The 18,645-nt window shown below is 42.8% G+C and overlaps 1 protein-coding gene across 3 annotated transcripts; it reads right to left on the bottom strand.

The window, feature by feature from the left end:
* Window positions 1–1,042: 1,042 nt before the first annotated feature.
* On the bottom strand, window positions 1,043–10,795 carry LOC121577600 (scm-like with four MBT domains protein 1). Of its 3 annotated transcripts, none has more exons than XM_045224065.1 (21): window positions 10,483–10,795; window positions 9,305–9,400; window positions 9,130–9,221; window positions 8,759–9,002; window positions 8,503–8,591; window positions 8,105–8,348; window positions 7,778–7,872; window positions 7,595–7,696; window positions 7,306–7,465; window positions 7,132–7,214; window positions 6,681–6,807; window positions 6,350–6,463; window positions 5,323–5,365; window positions 5,122–5,186; window positions 4,900–5,036; window positions 4,606–4,715; window positions 2,655–2,830; window positions 2,222–2,382; window positions 1,762–1,995; window positions 1,541–1,669; window positions 1,043–1,430 (listed from the first exon to the last, which is right to left on the bottom strand). In XM_045224065.1, exons 2-21 carry the CDS (start codon window positions 9,327–9,329, stop codon window positions 1,290–1,292), a joined length of 2,571 nt encoding a protein of 856 aa, XP_045080000.1. In that variant the 5' UTR covers window positions 9,330–9,400; window positions 10,483–10,795; the 3' UTR covers window positions 1,043–1,289. The 3 variants fall into 3 exon arrangements, with proteins under 3 accessions (XP_045080000.1, XP_045079999.1, XP_045079998.1); XM_045224064.1 differs by having other exon boundaries at window positions 4,900–5,033; window positions 6,681–6,822; XM_045224063.1 differs by having other exon boundaries at window positions 6,681–6,822.
* Between the last annotated feature and the right edge of the window lie 7,850 nt (window positions 10,796–18,645).

Here is an 18,645-nt window from a genome sequence, read left to right on the forward strand (position 1 = left end):
AAAAAAGCAGACATTGAATATCCCTTTGAGCATGGTGAAGTTATTAATTACACTTTGGATGGTGTATCAATACACCCAGTCACTACAAAGATACAGTCGTGCTTCCTAACTCAATTGACAGAGAGGAAGGATACCGCTCAGGGATTTCACCATGAGGCCAATAGTGACTTTAAAACAGTTACAGAGTTTAATGGCTGTGATAGGAGAAAACTGAGGCTGGATCAACAAGATTGTATTTACTCCACAATACTAACCTAAAGGACAAGTGTGAAAAGAAGGAAGCCAGTACAGAAAAAAAAAACATTCTAAAACATCCATCCTGTTTGCAATAAGGCACTAAAGTAAAACTGCAAAAATTTGGCTAATAAATTCACTTTATGTCCTGAATACAAAGCATTATGTTTGGGGCAAATCCAACACAACACATCACTGAGTACCACTCTTCATATTTTCAAGCATGGTGGTGGCTGCATCATGTTATGGGTATGCTTGTCATCGGCAAGGACTAGGACGTTTTTTTTGCAATAAAAATACATGGAATCGAGCTAAGCACAGGCAAAATCCTAGAGTAAAACCTGGTTCAGTCATCTTTCCAACAGACACTGGGAGACAAATTCAACTTTCAGCAGGATAATAACCTAAAACACAAGGCCAAATATACACTGGAGTTGCTTACCAAGACAACATTAAATGTTCTTGAGTGGCCTAGTTACAGTTTTGACTGAAGTGGGCCTGAAAATCTATGGCAAGACTTGAAAATGGCTGTCTAGCAATGATCAACAACCAACTTGACAGAGCTCAAAGAATTAAAAAAATTATAATGTGCAAATATTGAACAATCCAGGTGTGGAAAGCTCTTAAGAGACGTACCCAGAAATACTCACAGCTGTAATCGTTGCCAAAGGTGATTCTAACATGTATTGACTCAGGGGTGTGAATACTTAAGTAAATTAGATATAAAATCATGTTTTCACTTTGTCATTATGGGGTATTGTGTGTAGATGGGTGAGATAATTTTTTTTTTTTAAATCCATTATGAATTCAGGCTGTAACAACAAAACGTGTAATAAGTCAATGGGTGTGAATACTTTCTGAAGGCACTGTAAACATGAAATCCCTGAAAGATACAGAATCCAGTCACATTCCAGGGTGAACAGCTGAGGCTATAAGCTGTGTCCATCCTGGAGCAGCACATACTGTACATTACAATAACGCTGGTTGTGATGATATGGCTTGGTTTAGTAATGAGCTTGAGACCAAACACACACACACACACACACACACACTCCTCAGCTGGCAAAGTGCTGGTAAAAGGTCAGTTTAACCCTCTCTATAAGGTGGCACAGTTTGATGGCAGGGCCCAGCTTCAGCCCCATACACTCCTGTACTGTGGGCAGGCTCAGCAACAGCAGGGCCTGGCCGTCTATCTCCTGTCAACACACACAACAACATGACTCAGAAAATTAGCACACTGTGCGTGTGTGTATGTGAGTATGTAAGTGTGTGTGTTTTCTGCTGTGTGTGTGTGTGTCACTCCTACCTGGTCTCTGAATATGCGTGCCATCGGGGCACAGTCAGTAGTTCTGATGAAACGGGTCACGTCAGTGATGCTCCAGCCCAGAGGACTGCTGTCCAGATGCAGCTTCTCCTGCACCTCCACCCTCCCACTCTGAGACAGAACACACACACAGGGGGGTTACACATATATAGTTCCAGGATCAGTGTGTGTGTGTGTGTGTATAATTATGTAACCACCACTACCTTAGGTAAGGTGGGCTGGTTCTCATCATCTGAGTAGGAGGGTGAGCGGGCGGGTTTCCTACGCTGGCGACAGGGTCTGTCCCGGGGGCGAGGTTCTGTAGGGGTGGGACAGGGGGAGGGAGAGGGGGGCTGGGACTTCCTCTCTGACACCTCAGAGTCATCCTGCTGCTCTGAGCCTGAGTCCTCCTCACTCAGAGAGTAGTCCTCATCCAGGTCCTCCTCCTCTCCACTAGCCTGGGGTGGGAAGAAAGGGGACAGTTATGAGTTTGATTACTGGCTCCTTCCATATAAAAGTTCCCCGTAACATCAGATCTAGAATCAGATTGCCCTGCATGCTGGACCAATGGTTAGGGGCAACTACTTCTAGCTTCTCTGTGATGACCAAGTTAATGGCAGTTGAATGAGTTGAATGATGTAAAAAAAAAAATGACTAAATGACTAATGTAAGAATGTGCAGTACCAGTGGGGAGCCAGCAGGGGTAGACAGGCGTTTCTTCTTGTGGACAAACAGGGGCTTTCTCTTCTTCCTCCTGCTCCCTTGCTTCGTGCTGCTCTCCATGTTAGTGAGACCGCCAGGGGGATGGCTGATTCGCTTGGTCTTCTGCTTACCATAGTAATAAGCTATAGAGCACACAGACATACACCAAGCAAACTATTTTAGACCCACAAAAATAATAACAGGAGTGCTAGCCATTTAGCAGACGCTTTTATCCAAAGCGACTTAGTCATATGTGCATACATTTTTACGTATTGTATAGATAAATATTGATAAGTACATTGTAAATACAATCTAAGTCTGCATGTGTTTGTGTCTGTGTGTGTGTACTGTACATGCATACACATGTGTAAGTATGCAAATATGTATGTGTGTGTGCGTGTTTGGTAGCACGTACTGTATTTGGTCTTGGTGAGAAGGGAGCAGTTCTCCGAGCAGTGTTCTAGCACCATGTGAGGTGCGATCAGGTTGGGGCAGCACTCCAGCCTCACACACATCTTCCTGCAGAACTCAGCCACCTGGTCAGCTGTACGGGCAATCCCCACAGTGGCCCGGTAACTCTTCCCTTTGTACCTACACACCACAACATGGTCCAGAGCAGAATCTGATCCATTACCGTCTGTCAGAGACCAATGTGGTAGGGAGCATCTCTTCCAGTATGATGTTTATGCAGCAGAGAGAATGTATATCCTCAGTGTCACTCGACTACTACCATATACTGTGGTGTTATACATAGTGACCAAGAACAGAGCAAATCTACAGCATACAGAAATAAACTCAGCAAAAAAAGATAATTAATAGAAATCCAAATAACTTCACAGATCTTCATTGTAAAGGGTTTAAACACTGTTTCCCATGCTTGTTCAATGAACCATAAACAATTAATGAACATGCACCTGTGGAACGGTCGTTAAGACACTAACAGCTTACAGACGGTACACAATTAAGGTCACAGTTATGAAAACTTAGGACACTAAAGAAGCCTTTCTACTGACTGTGAAAAACACCAAAAGAAAGATGCCCAGGGTCCCTGCTCATCTGCATGAATGTGTCTTAGGCATGCTGCAAGGAGGCATGAGGACTGCAGGTGTGGCCAGTGCAATAAATTGCAATGTCTTTACTGTGAGACGCCTAAGACAGCGCTACAGGGAGACAGGACGGACAGCTGATCGTCCTTGCAGTGGCAGACCACGTGTAACAACACCCGCACAGGATCGGTACATCCGAACATCACACCTACGGGACAGGTACAGGATGGTAACAACAACTGCCCGAGTTACACCAGGAACGCACAATCCCTCCATCAGTGGTCGGACTGTCCGCAATAGGCTGAGAGAGGCTGGACTGAGGGCTTGCAGGCCTGTTGTAAGGCAGGTCCTCACCAGACATCACCGACAACAACGTCACCTATGGACACAAACCCACCGTTGCTGGACCAGACAGGACTGGCAAAAAGTGATCTTCACTGACGAGTCGCGGTTTTGTCTCACCAGGGGCGATGGTCGGATTCGCGTTTATCGTCGAAGGAATGAGCGTTACACCGAGGCCTGTACTCTGGAGCGGGATCGATTTGGAAGTGGAGGGTCTGTCATGGTCTGGGGCGGTGTGTCACAGCATTATCGGACTGAGCTTGTTGTCATTGCTGGCAATCTCAACGCTGTGCATTACAGGGAAGACATCCTCCTCCCTCATGTGGTACCTTACTGCAGGCTCATCCTGACATGACCCTCCAGCATGACAATGCCACCAGCCATACTGCTCATTCTGTGCGTGATTTCCTGCAAGACAGGAATGTCAGTGTTCTGCCATGGCCAGCGAAGAGCCCGGATCTCAATCCCATTGAGCACGTCTGGGACCTGTTGGATCGGAGGGTGAGGGCTAGGGCTAGGGCTAGGGCTAGGGCTAGGGCACTGCTTCATAGGGATCATTAGCTATAAGCAGAGCCAGGGAACAATGCTTTAGGCCAAGTCAGTGGACATACCAGAGTATACACCATAACACCGAAGTAATACAATTAAGTGATAATGCCCTTAAAGCTGGTGTTTGGAGGATATATTGGCACGGTTTGCCGGCCCTCGACTTTGTCTCAGGCCTAACAACACCCGTGCCAATATATACTCCAAACACCGGCTTCTCTGGCATTCTCACTTAATTGTATTACTTCGGTGTTGTTATGGTGTATACTCTGGTATGTCCACTGACTTGGCCTAAAGCATTGTTCCCTGGCTCTGCTTATAGCTAATGATCCCTATGAAGCAGTGCGAGTGTATATCATCCATATCATCATATAAGGTGAGTGTTATTAACGTAGCGTTATTATGGTGTTATAGTGTGGTGGGTAGACTGACTTGGCCTTCAGTGTCTCTCCCTGGCCGTGCCCCCTGAGCTCTGGGTCCTGCTGCAGCTCCCTCAGCACCTGGCTGGGCTTGTAGGCCGAGCTGATCAGCAGAGTCAACACCTGGACCACAGGACAGGAGAGGATACAGGGGGGGTTAGAAAGACATTGAAGATTATATGGTAGGATACAGCACATAATTAAATAGAATATGTATCTGTATGGGGATAACAGTGAGTTGTCATCTACAGTTGTGCGTGTGTAAGATAGAGAGGAGCTGGTAGAGGTGTGCTGCTCTCTTGTTCACCTCTTTCAGCACCAGGACACAGTTGCCGGGGCCGATGCTCTGGGGTAGCTCAGCGATGCGGCCGTTGTTCAGGTAGGGGCCAGAGAAACAGCGGTGGTTGAAGTAGATCTTTGGGCAGCTATACTTCCCGTTAGCTGCTGACATAGACAGTCACACACACGTAAGATTTTCTCATTTGCATTATTTTTTTACCAATTATATTTTACAAGGAATTACACTCACCGCTCTCCAATTGGCTCAGATCCTGCTGCCTTGCTGTATCAGGGGGCGTGGCTTTAAGTGGAGATCTACCATCAGATCAAACCCAAATAAACATAGTTAAAAATAAACTAACATGTCACAAAGTTGGTTAACAGTAGAGGTAAGTTTAGCTTTTGATTTCCATTCCCTCTCTCCGTAATATTCAAGGTCTGCAAAACTCACTGCTTCTCTGGTTGCACCACGGCCACACGGCTCTTCCTCTGAGCTGCAACAGAAGAGGTACAAAAGTCAACATCTACACCTGCCAGTAACATTCAGATAAAACACTGATATACACTACCGGTCAAAAGGTTTATAAAACCTACTCATTCAAGGGCTTTTCTTTATTTTTTACTATTTTCTACATTGTAGAATAATATTGAAGACATCAAAACTATGAAATAACACATATGGAATCATGTAGTAACCAAAAAAGTGTTAAACAAATCAAAATATATTTTATATTTGAGATTCTTCAAATAGCCACCCTTTGCCTTGATGACAGCTTTGCACACTCTTGGCATTCTCCAACCAATGCATTTCAATTAACAGGTGTGCCTTCTTACATTTGAGTCAATACGGAACATTTCAAGAACTTTGAAAGTTTCTTCAAGTGAAGTCGCAAAAACCATCAAGCGCTATGATGAACCTGGCTCTCATGAGGACTGCCACAGGAATGGAAGACCCAGAGTTACCTCTGCTGCAGAGGATAAGTTCATTAGAGTTAACTTCACCTCAGATTGCAGCCCAAATAAATGCTTCACAGAGTTCAAGTAACAGACACATCTCAACATCAACTGTTCAGAGGAGACTGTGTGAATCAGGCCTTCATGGTCGAATTGCTGCAAAGAAACCACTACTAAAGGACACCAATAAGAAGAAGAGACTTGCTTGGGCCAAGAAACATGAGCAATGGACACTAGACCTGTTGAAATTTGTCATTTGGTCTGGAGTCCAAATTGGAGATATTTGGTTCCAACCGCCGTGTCTTTGTGAGATGTGGTGTGGGTGAACGGATGATCTCCGCATGTGTATTTCCCACCGTAAAGCATGGAAGAGGAGGTGTTATGGTGTGGGGGTACTTTGCTGGTGACACTGTCTGACATTTATTTAAAGAAAAACCCTTGAACGAGTAGGTGTTCTAAAACTTTTGACCGGTAGTGTAGACCAACCATCAAAATGGTCAGGAGGTTCTTGTTTGGACCCTGACCTCTAGGTTTGGAGGGGTGCTGGAGGGGATAGCCATTACTCTCACACCAGCTGACTGGAAAGATGTCCAGGGAATCCACATGAGTGATGATGTCAGGCAGAGGCTGCTTCAACCCTGGGGAGAACACACAGAGCAGAGGGGAGGTTATGAGTGGCTGAACATGTGGCTAAATTGAATATGTAAATAGAATAACACTGAGTATTCAGGTAACTGAAATTGACACCCAAAATTGAATAGGTCGTAATGATAACAACATTCTTGTCCCTCCCCCAAAACCTTACATCCCTCCAACCCAGCCCTCTTCTCTCTCCTCCAGCTGTTCTGTTCTCACCTTCCAGATGCAACCAGATGTGCTGACCTCTGACCCTGGTTACAGTTGCCACGTGGACTTGCTCAGGAGAGACAGGATTCACTGCCTCCAGCCTCATGGACTCAACAAAGTCATGATCACTCAGCCCCTGGGGGGAAAACACCTGTCATCATATCAGTTGGAGTGGTGTGTGTGTGTGTGTGTGTGTGTGTTTTTGGTTTTACTATCCTTGTGGGGACCAGAAGTCAAGGAACAAGGAACATTCGGACAAGTGGGGACATTTCTCTGGTCCCCACAAGGAAAAAGGCTATTTTAGGCTTAGTTTTACAATTAGGGTTAGAATTAGGGGCTAGGTTTAGGGTTAGGAGTTAGGATAAGGGTTAGGGAAAATAGGATTTTGAATGGGAATCAACTGTTTGGTCCCAACAAGGATATTAAAACAAACGTGTGTGTGTGTGGTTGTGTGTCTCACCACAGGGAAACAGCTCTCTGGTGCGCCCTCTGCTCCACACTGGTTCAGGTAATCCGCCCAGTCAAAGTTCTGACCCTGGTAACCTACACACCCACACACCCAGGGACACAGTAAACTCTGTGATCCATTTCACTGGAGCAGTAGAGTGCCTGAGGTGCGTGTATTCTGCCCTACCTGGAGGGGGACTGAGGGGTACCCCATTTTTAAGGCTCCACTGGGCAGGGAAGATTCCGGTGCTCCCATAGTGACAGAGTAGGGATAAGCCAGGCCCCGCCCCCTCACTTTCTCCCTGCAGACTGTCCATCTGCACCAGGAAGTACTGGTCGCTCAACACCTGGGGAACACAATGATGACATCACTGTTACAGCCCCATACATCTAGGGGCAACCTACCACATGACGGATGCTGTGTGGATGAGGTGAGGTGAGGTGGGGGTGTTACTGTGGTGACATGTGAGCGTTACCTTGGTGACAGTAGCTGGGCTGGTGTTGAAGGGGGCAGCGGGGTCCACTGCCTCTAACTTCATCCCCTCAGAGAAGCAGTGAGGAGAGAGGACTGGCCTGTCCTACAAACACACACACAGGAGATATGCCAGAGGGAGAGGGAGACAGAAAGAGGGTTGGGGAGACAGAGAGAGAGAGAATACCTTAAAGAAGTCTTCATTGATGGCTTCTTCTTTAGGCGGTCTAATGTTCTTTCTCACCTCCTCCCACTCTGTTTCGCTGCGCAAACCACGAAGCACTGCAACACAGCACAATGACATTATCACTAACTTTCACTAATACTTACACAAGCACCCAAACAAACACACTACAACAGTGGTCACCAGGCAACCAGCCCAGCATTAACACATCTTATTCAACAAGATCTTGATGATTCATTGATTGAGGTGTATTTGTGTTTACTCTGTAGTTTTCCAGGTCCAGGGTTGGTCAACAGCGCCACAAGGTGCAGAGGCAGTTCTGTTCCTTACCAGCAGGTGGGGTGAGAGAGAAGCTGTTCTCCTCAGCCCAGCCAGGTGGGTGTAAGAGGGGGTCCAGGTAGAATACCCAGCGCCTGGCCTGTGACTGGGTGAGCCCCTCCGTCCCAGTGTAGCGCAGACACAGACGGCCCCCTACGTTGTCCTCCACCTGGGCCCCCCAGGCCACCCCCGGGTCCACACTGTCCTGCAGCTCCACACACCACCCCGGGGGGAACAGGTCTCCCCCTGTCTGGGCCTGGACACAGACAGAGAATGTTAGAAAATATTGACATTTATTGATACTAAACAATCAAGCTGTTCTGAAATGATTAGTAATGTTGAATAGGTCCCAACTATAGTTATGGTCCTAGTGTCCCCACCCTCCCCACTCCTCCCTCCCCCAGACTCACCCCCTCCAGTAGGTGTGCTGGTGCGCTCCCTCCCTGAGCCAGAGCCTCCTCTAGGACAGCTTCCCAGTCAGCATGTTTCTCACGGACACCTGTACACACATCACATTTATACATTTTGTACATCTATATCCTGTTAATTCCTGTATGAAAAGCTTTAACAGAGTTTTCCAATGCATTTATTTGAGCACAGGGCCCAACCGGTCTACAGCAACACAAACGCATATTTCCATCAACCCCTATGTCACCCCCTCCTCACCCTCAGGCGGTCTCATTGGTTGCCCGTGCTGCCTGCTCCAGCCCAGAGGGTGGAGGTCAGAGGTAATGATGTCACACCAGAAGTCTGCTCGTCGGTCATCATGGTAACCCTCGTATCGCAGCAGCAGCAGTTGGCCACAGGTGGTGATGATGGTGGCCACCCAGTAGGGTTGGTCAGCCTCCGAACGCACACACACCTCCAGACTCATCCCTGGGGCCAGCCCTGTCTGCAGGCTACGGTCCACCTGAGAGGGAGGGAAGGGTGTGTATGTGGATATACAATAAATAGGGCCCTGACAATGAAAAACTCTGGGCCCTAAATATAAGTACCATATCTGCAAATGGGCCCTGATGCAGTGAAATAAGACATACATGTTTGAAGGCGTGATGTGGAACCGCCAATACTCCATTCTCCTCCAGATATTCATCCCAGTTGAAGTCAGACTCCAGTTCAGAGCCCTCTTCTGAAAGACAAACACAAACTAATTTACAAAGACAGAAATATAATCTGAATACACCTCTGCCATTCAACCATTGTGAGACTCACCAGATTCCTGTGTCTTGGGGTTCATGATGCCCCCACTGTGTTCCCAACACCACCCAGGAGACTGTATTAGCAGTAGCTAAAACCACTTTGATCCAACTGAAAAAGATACAAAGACAGGACGTTAAATAAACACCTCTGTAGAACTACATCTGTTTAGGGCCTGGTACTCAGTGGCCTTTAGATCTCACATATTACACACTTATACAGTTCCAAGTCTAAAAAAGGTTAGCAATCATTTAGATTTTGGTAGGTTAAGAGGAGTTGCATTTGGAAAGCTGTCCCTTTCCCATGTGGGATCCTTAGGAAGTCATATCAAATGACCATGGGATGTGATTGCAATGCGTGTGGAGTCTGCACTTTTGAGGTTATAAATTGCACCCCTAGCAGCCTCTGCCTCTCAACAGGTGTTCCCGCCAGTAGCTGAAAGAGATCTTCTTCCTATCTCAGAAAAGGGGTTGGTTGACCATGTCAGACTCAGCACAAAAATGCTAATGCCAGCCTACACATAATATCTTAATATTTGGTTGTGAAAAGTCCTGTAAAAAACAGTAAATATAGTATTGGTCACATACAATGATTTCATTGGTCACATATAGCCAGCCACAGACTACAGTGAAACAGTGTAATAGGCTATACTGTGTAATAGCTACAATGTTACAAATGTTTACAACGTTACATCAGGTTGCTTCCAATGGCAAGCTAAACAAACATCAGATAAAACACTAATCTAGAAAAAGCTAGTCAGACTTATGATAGTTTGTCAGCATCAGCAATATTGCAATCTACTGTTGACACAATCTTGCAGGCAAAGGCATCATGCGCCCACCCCAACTTTCAATGTTATATTGTGGTCAAGTAAAATTGAATTGACAACATTTAAAAGAGAAGAGGAGAATAACAAAATCTGTCTTGCCAATGACGGGTTTACAATGTTGATCGTGGATATAAAAGTCAGTGCTAGGAAATTGATCGGGCGCGCGAAGCTGGTGCACCGTTTCCACTGACCACGAGCAAGTTAACAACTGAAATGTCAAGTATGGGTATGGCGCTGCCTACTCAATCGAGCACTAAACAGCTTATTTGACACCAGGAAAAAACACACGGGAGCCACCAAGGCAGCTGAAAATAGTACATAATAAATAATAGCTAAGTATTTCGTCCACGTACGTGAATCTCACCTTTTTTAGTTCTTCCTAGTAAATTTAAAACGTTGCCCCCGTCTCGCTCTCCTGTCCTCTGCCTCGTTCCAATATGGCACGAACCTCAACTGCGCATGCTCGATCATTCACTTTCTCAACCTGGGGCTGTCAAGAGGCGTCCCGCACCGATGGACTTGTTAATGTATTTGAGCGATTAGAGGGAAAACATTGTGTTGTCTTTGTTTAAATTACAAAAGCATATCTAAATCAATTCAATTTATATCCTGCCACAAACAACGACGCGCGGACCGGTCAAGGATAAAGCATAAAGAAAACAGGCCTACACAGCCAGTCGTCGTGAGCCATGCAATAAAGCACTAGTTAATTGAAAAAATGCAATTCAATACAGAACTATCTAGAGATCTTTTTTCTGCATTAATTCTCTATCATAATTGCAACTTTTCGTCTGTACCCCCCATGTTCTTTTAAATCAAAGTCTAATTGTGTAGGCCAAAAGACCAGGTTCCCATTTTTTTTTTATCAGTCTAATTTTGTAGGCCAAAAGACCAGGTTGGACTTTTTGGATTCCATAGCCTTTTTTCCTCGCAGTGTGGGCTCCTGCAGTAAGTAGGTCTGACTGCTCCGTTTCCATGGCAACAACATGCAAAAGGATGCATGTGGGGTGGCGGGAAACGCGATGCAATTACTTCCATTGAATTTCAATGATTAATTGATACTAGACAATATTCGCTGCCATGTAGTGTAAATTAGCAATGTTTTTTACACAATGATATGGGACAAGATGCCCTAATACACTGTAACTAATCTGGCCTAGGCTACTGTAGTATATGATGAATGGTGGTCGTCATTGCTGATGAACAAAAGGAGTCTGCTCATACTGAACATTGATCATAAGGTTTATTCAGACCACAAGCTTCAGCATGAGTAACAGACTTGCAGGGTCTGGAGAGCAGTGTCCTCCAATTCTAATGGCTGCTCTAACGTCTCATCGTTTAACCCCTATTTATAAACACTGATGCCCCCTCTTCTGGCCAATCACCAGTCTCCCCTGTCTACAACCCACCCCCTGTCTGTGGTATGTGGTATTACACCTAAAACATTCCCTCTTGATACTACCATAAACAACATTCTATTTCTTCATGAAAAACATTTAACAAAGGCATAATCTTCAGATACTATATTCCCCCTTTCGAGACGAACTAAACGTCTCGAAACCAAACAGAATAGGATTATGACTAGTAACAACTTATCTTATTAAGTATCTTTAACCTTAAACCAAAACATTCTCCTCTAGAGTGTAAATACCTTTCTTATGAAATATGAATAACTGTTGATGAAGTGTGAACACATTACTATGAATTATGAACAAACTGTTTATGAAGTGTGAACACATTACTATGAATTATGAATAAATCTTTATGGAGTGTGAGAGCGAAAAACTGTCCGGCAACCTTTGTTCCAAATCCATCCATCCATCAATCAAGACAGTAAAATTCTCTCACGGTCCCTCTGCCCCAGGCAACCACCGCGGTACTCCAGATAAACTCATAAATCATGTAAAGACATTTGAAACTATGATGCCATTAAATACACATGTTCCCCTGCAAACAAAATCCTATCCAGAAACATCCACTCTCAAGCTGGTCAACCCATAGGACTTGAAAAGGAATCTCTCCCTGCCTAACCGTCCTTTCCCTAACCCCATCGAAATAAACAAAAGCATCTAAGATCCTCATCTGCATTCAATAACATCAAACATCATTCTACTAAAATCAATACCTAAGAATATGACACCATTATGTATTACACATCAAATATGTCTATATTTCATTGCTGACACTGGAATGTAGTCCACTACACTTCATCTCCTCCGTATTCTCCTCCTCCAATCTCGACTTCCACTGCATCGTTGATGATGGAATCAGCCACACCCTCCTTGTTTCATCTCCTCCCGTCATATTGTCCCTTCATATTGTCTTTGTTTGAGTATTCCAATCTCCACATGTTCTCCCAAATGCTTCTGGAATGACAAGAAAATAAACGACCAAACAGTATCTTTTGCAAAACAACCACTTTCAAATTAAACCTCCATTTCACCTAAGAATTTAAAAAATGATACATAAATGATGCATGAATCACATTAACCTATCCCCCCCTTGATTCATAAATCATACTAAAAATCATACTAATATTGAAAAAACAATTTGAAAAATCATCAAATAATCCAAAATGATATTTATCCATCAGTAGGCCACTTGTCCCTCTTCGTCCAGATCCGGAACAGTCAACAATGGCATCTGAGTGTTGCCTCCAGGCACCACTTCTCCAACCTATCTCAATCTCATAACTTTCTCAAAAGTCAGTACAAACATCACACAGTGTTATCAAAGCTGAAACTAAAATCTGACCCATCACTGCCCCTACTGGCCTAACTGATCTTGCAACCAAATCCTATCAGATCTCCCAAATGTTACACCATATCATGGAAGAGGTCCCCCCTTCTCCCTTAGACTCATTGTCCAATGGTAGGCTTGAAGACTATGACATGTAGCCATGTCACCCTTTTAACCCTAGATTTAGCTGTGTTCGGTGCTAACTCTCTTTTAATAGTAAAAGCCTCATATGGAAGCTTCAATGTTGACATGTAACCAAATCCTGTCCATCCCTAATGTAAGAATATAGATGCTTTATCACCCCCAAACCCCTAAATATCTCTAAGATTCCCCATAGTCACATTGTCAGTCAAAAGCTAATCATTTAACCATCAAAGTCCTGCTTTTCTACTACCTGGTACATAAAAATTACATTATATTTGTCATCTCTAACCTTATGTTCATGCTTATCCAAAGTTATCATATAACATCCCAATATAATATTCCTATAAACATACCCCTTACCTCATATGTTTTATTATAACAACAATAACTTTTAGCCCTCAATGTTTCACCTGAATACTTCAGGTTTCCACTGTTACCTGACCTTACTTTCCATCTAACAATTCCCATAGGGTAATCCATTTACCCAAGAACACTTAACCCTACTGTTCTGACAACTACATTATTTTATCTGTCAATGACTGTTGCCGATACCACAGTCATGACAAAGCATAACCCTGACCCAGACCCGCTAGAGGCTGCGCAACCGTCCAACACGTCTTGGGCTGGCATCCCCAACAGACATCAACCCTCAAGATTCCTCACTGATTCTTACAGAATGAGTTAATCTATCTCTAATTTTCACAACAGAGGAACGAGCAGCACTGATCAGATGCCCCCCCCCTCTGTCATCAAAATCAAAAGACCCCATCCCGCAGCTTCCATGATGAATCTCTCTTCTCCGTTTCAGATTAATCTATATTGCTCTCTACTACTATCTGCTCTGCTTTTTAACCCTATTCGTCGTAACCTAAACCCCTGAGTCTCTCTTGCTGCCTCCTTTAATTTCAGAAAAGTTGTTGTCATCCTTCCTACATTTGCTATTACCATCGTATCATTAATCCCTTCCCAAAGTTACCATTAACGTTGTTGATTTAGTTGATTAATTAAAACCCTTAATTCCTTCTAGTGGAAAAGCTACCACTATACTCTGTGTATTATTTACTGTTTGAGTGACTACTGTAATCTACCCTTCCTGAACTCCCTCAATGACTGTGGAGGCTACAACAGACCTCAACTCTTCCATTATAAGCATCACTTTATGAATTACATAGCCCTTTACCCAATAATTCCCAACCAAAACAAATTCTAATGCTTGCACTAGATAAGTACACATATTCTCCTGACCTTTCTCTGTAACATTACGCAACATAAGTGAACAGTCACTCCTAACCCTCTTCTAAACTATACCTCCTTTTACTCCTGGTCCTGATAACAACACTTATTCTCCATAATTATCTCTCCATATGGGAGAAACGTCCCCATCCTAAACCCTAATAAGTGTTTTCCCCCTAAAATTGGTGCTGTATTGGTTCCCTTATAATCAAATGCAATATATTTATGACTTTAATACCTATCAATGTTGAAAGAGTTAAATTGCTTCTTACTGTTGTTATAATAGCCTCACGTGTTGATGTCCTTAGTTACTCCTAATTTTCCCCAGTTTTCCCCTAAGACTTTGAACTCTTTCCTTGTACTTCCATCCATCACCACTAGTGTCACTTTTTCCCCAAATCGCAGTCCTATCTCTAAATCCCTGACTTTCAAACTTTTGATTACACAAAATACACCTATAATGACCTTGATCTCCCTGCTGGAAACTGTAAATATAGATACTCAATCACCCTCAAATCATTCAGCAACACATACTTTCTCAATGCATCTGCCCCTATCAGATCTAAACTCCTACCATATCTTCCCACTAAACTTTAAAATGTCCTTCCTCACTGTTCTCTCTCTGTCTTACTACTAACTTTGAAACTTAGCTTACTGTCTCAGCGTTCCTTCACCCCTAGTTCTCCTAACTTATTTTAATCTAATCTTTTCTCTCATAACATTTAAAACCTTTTCCCACTGATTTATTGACAAAATTCCTTCCCCACCAATTTTTAGAATACGTGATTGGGAATTCCCCACCTGCTCCTGACTCCTTTACACAGACTTGGCAAGACCGACTAAACACCTTTTAGCCTAACCTCAAATCTCTTAGTGTAAGAATGTAACCCAAAATAACAGTCACCCCTATTAAGGTTTTTCCCAGACAGATTGTCTAACAGGCAATCTAATACATTATCACCCTTCCTATGATATTTATCTTTTAAGCAAATGATTCCCCAAAAACCCTACTTCTTAAAATATTCTACCAGACAGTCAGTCGTCTAGTGTACATCTTATTGTACAATTCAATTTAAACAATGCATCTCTTCCCAACACTGCTATAACAGTTTCTTCTAATATTAGTATCTTAAGAGTAATTAACTATTTTACTACCTCAAATCCCTATCCTAATTCGTTATCAATTAGTGAGATGTTTAACCTCTTTAGGCTGAACCCAGATAAGTTTTCCCCTATTCACTATCCCTTCTAATTGTCAGTTGTTTCAACTGTTAACTATTTCCTCTTCTTCTCTAATCGATGCTCTCAGCAATGCACCCCCCTTCATCTCTTCTAGACACTAACAGGTGATCTTGAATTGCCCCTGTATCTTCCTTAAAAAGGTTCTCTGTTCTTCCTCCTAACTTGTTGCATGAACAGGTAAAGTACCCAATCTGTCCATAATTATACCAGTCTTCTGAAAGTTGCTGAAAGTGTAGCTGAAATATTCCTCCTTCTTCTTTGTTCTTCTCCCTCTCCAATTCTGTGTCTGTCCAGAAACTGGCGGTCGATATGAAACATCTGGTCCCCCCTTGGCTGGTACAATTGCCTTTGATATTGTTCAGTTGAAGCTGTAACAGTGATTGTTGATTTGGTTCACCCTGATTCTTCATCACACAAGCTTCTCCACCCGTTGTATGATTGAGTTTTCAGAGTTTCTTCTTCTCCAATTCTTGGGATCCTCTCAGCATTTTCTTAGTCCTGTTCCTTCTCGTCGTTGACATATCAGTATTCTTCAACCTTAGTTCTAAGTTCTGTCCTCGAAATATCATCTTCCATCATCTTCTTACTTTTCTTCTGTGCCAGTCCTTGTAGGACAAACTCCTCTTGAAAATAAAGCACCTTTAATCTCCAAATCTTCATCGCTTTCTTCATCTTCAACTTCCATCAGAGATCAAATCTCGTGTACCCTTCTTTCCTCTCTTGCCACTTCCTTCTGATCACAGAGTCATATCCACCCATGCATGACCTCTCATCAATCACTCATCTTCATCATCCTCTTCTCCTTCACGTTCCAGACCTCTCATTTTCTTCCGTCTCCTGGATTCATCTTCATCGTTGTTTCTGCTCGTATTCGTCTTCATCTCTGATGCCATAATCACCATGCTAGATGATCACTGAAAGCTTCCTTCTCGTAAGGTGGGTGTCTTTGTGCTGAATCCGTATGTGAGAAAGGTGTACTAACATCTGCCATTAGTCTCTCCTAACACTACCTTAGTTAAATAATTACTATTTTAGTCAATTTTCCCCTATATCAACCCTTTTAAAATCCTTTATTGTGAACTATGTTATTCTAGACTGTATAGCCTCTGGCTTCCCCCCTTAAATTATTAATATAACCCTAACAACCCCAAAAAAAATTAAATTTTTTATTTTTTTTATTTTTTTTCTCCTCCCCCCCCAAAAAAAATCAAATTAAATAAAATATGAATATTAAAAAATTCAATTAAATGCCTTATTTAAAAACCCTTTAATTAAAAATAAAAACCAATTAAAAACTCAACTAAAAATTATGAATAATTTAAAACCAATTCTCTATTCATATATCACCAATTTCAATTAGTGTTAGCTATCTTACCACAACCCATCAACTGCAAGTAAATGCAAGTTAGTCATCTTCAGACTAAAATACCCATAAACAAAGCCTTCTAACCTTACAACCCTTCAATACTCCAATTCCCATAACCCCTTGCTCTATTAGCTCTAATTATCTTAAATTTACAGAACAATCCTCAATCCCTCCTTGATTCCCAACCCAACTGTAATTAAACCCCAGTGATGCACATAGCCTCCAAAATGCAATTTTTAATGAATCAGTTTGCCAAGCTTATGCGAAATGGTCATAACATCACATATCCTGTTAGGGAAAGATTTTGTAACCATAATCAGTACCAAAACCTTTTTGACTTGATCCTCTGCCACGTGTCGTGATCACTTCCTGTATCTCCTCGCCCCCCCTCTCTCCTGTCTCTCATGACAAGGGACAAAGACACAGAAACAGCTTTTAATAGTTCATGCCATCACTGAGTATTTCCAACCATTCAAAATTCATTCGTTCTACATTATTCACTCTCAGACTAAACTCAGGACTAATTATAGATCGCCCAAAAACATTTTGCTTTTAATCCGTCATTTAATTATTTAATTCACTCTATTATAATCCGTTACCATATATTTAATTTATAAATTCAATAGGTCCCAAAACAAGTTTCATCTTAACCCACCACCGTTTAAACTAGAATCATCGTGTTAAAATCTCCTTGTGCCTATTTGTTCCGTCGTCTGTGTTCCTCTGTCTCCCCCTGCAGTTTAACCAATGTGTTGTTTTACAGAATTCCACGCATGCGCAAATATCATTTTAAAATTAAACGCATCCCCATACATTTACTACATAGATCGCTCCAAACCATTTCATTTAATTTTAATCGTCTTATTTTAATTAATTATACTCCGTCAACATATATTTGATCTATAAATGTACTACATCTCGCCAAATAGTTTAACGTTCACATAACAGTTACTTTAACGATTTTAAAAGAGTCGTGTTCACCTCTCTTCTCGATAGCTCTTAAACCCCTAAAAGAAACCCCAAACAATCATATGACCTTACGCCACCATTTTGTTTCGTCGACCGCATGTCGTAGATTTAGTGCCGTAAACCAAAACGTGTCCTAATCTCGTGTCATAAACTCCCCCCTTTCTGTAGTGTAGTGCCGCAAAATTAAACGCATGCGCACAACCATTCAAAAATACCTTTCCCCGTGAAAGAATGATTCTCTACTCTCTCTCCCCAAACAGAAAGAATAACAGCCAGCTGTAACTTCCCATTTCCCCCTTATAGTCAAACAACATTTAACAGCGCTCACAAAACATACAACCTGACTTACAGACAGTGACAAGTTTAAGAGACTTTAATCCATCGCAATGGAATCTCTAAGGATATCCGTTAGCATGTAGCACGCAACACAATTAGCATTCAACCTTAGCATTTAGCTTAGCCTAAGGTACACCGTGGCACCAAACACAATTAGCACTAGCATCCACCTCAGCCACCATGATGTACAAAAATTAGCCTTTAGCCTTAAGCATTAGCATTTAGCCACGATGTACCACGTGGCCCGAAACAATCCAGCATTAACACCAACCTCCAGCTAACTGCAGCCTACTAGCTATACAAATGAACACCCCCGCACCGTGGCCAAATCATCATCATCACAATTATCTCCCCGTCTAACTTTATGCTGCCTTGAAAGATGAATCTCATATCAAGCGGTTATCCCCAGCCAATTTCCCGTCGGCCAGAGGAGGAGTATAACATAAATACAACCATTCACTTCATAATTCCCGCTTAAGGAATCAACCTGACCCAACC

The sequence above is a fragment of the Coregonus clupeaformis genome, chromosome 12 (assembly GCF_020615455.1).
Source record: "Coregonus clupeaformis isolate EN_2021a chromosome 12, ASM2061545v1, whole genome shotgun sequence".
Taxonomy (NCBI): domain Eukaryota; kingdom Metazoa; phylum Chordata; class Actinopteri; order Salmoniformes; family Salmonidae; genus Coregonus; species Coregonus clupeaformis.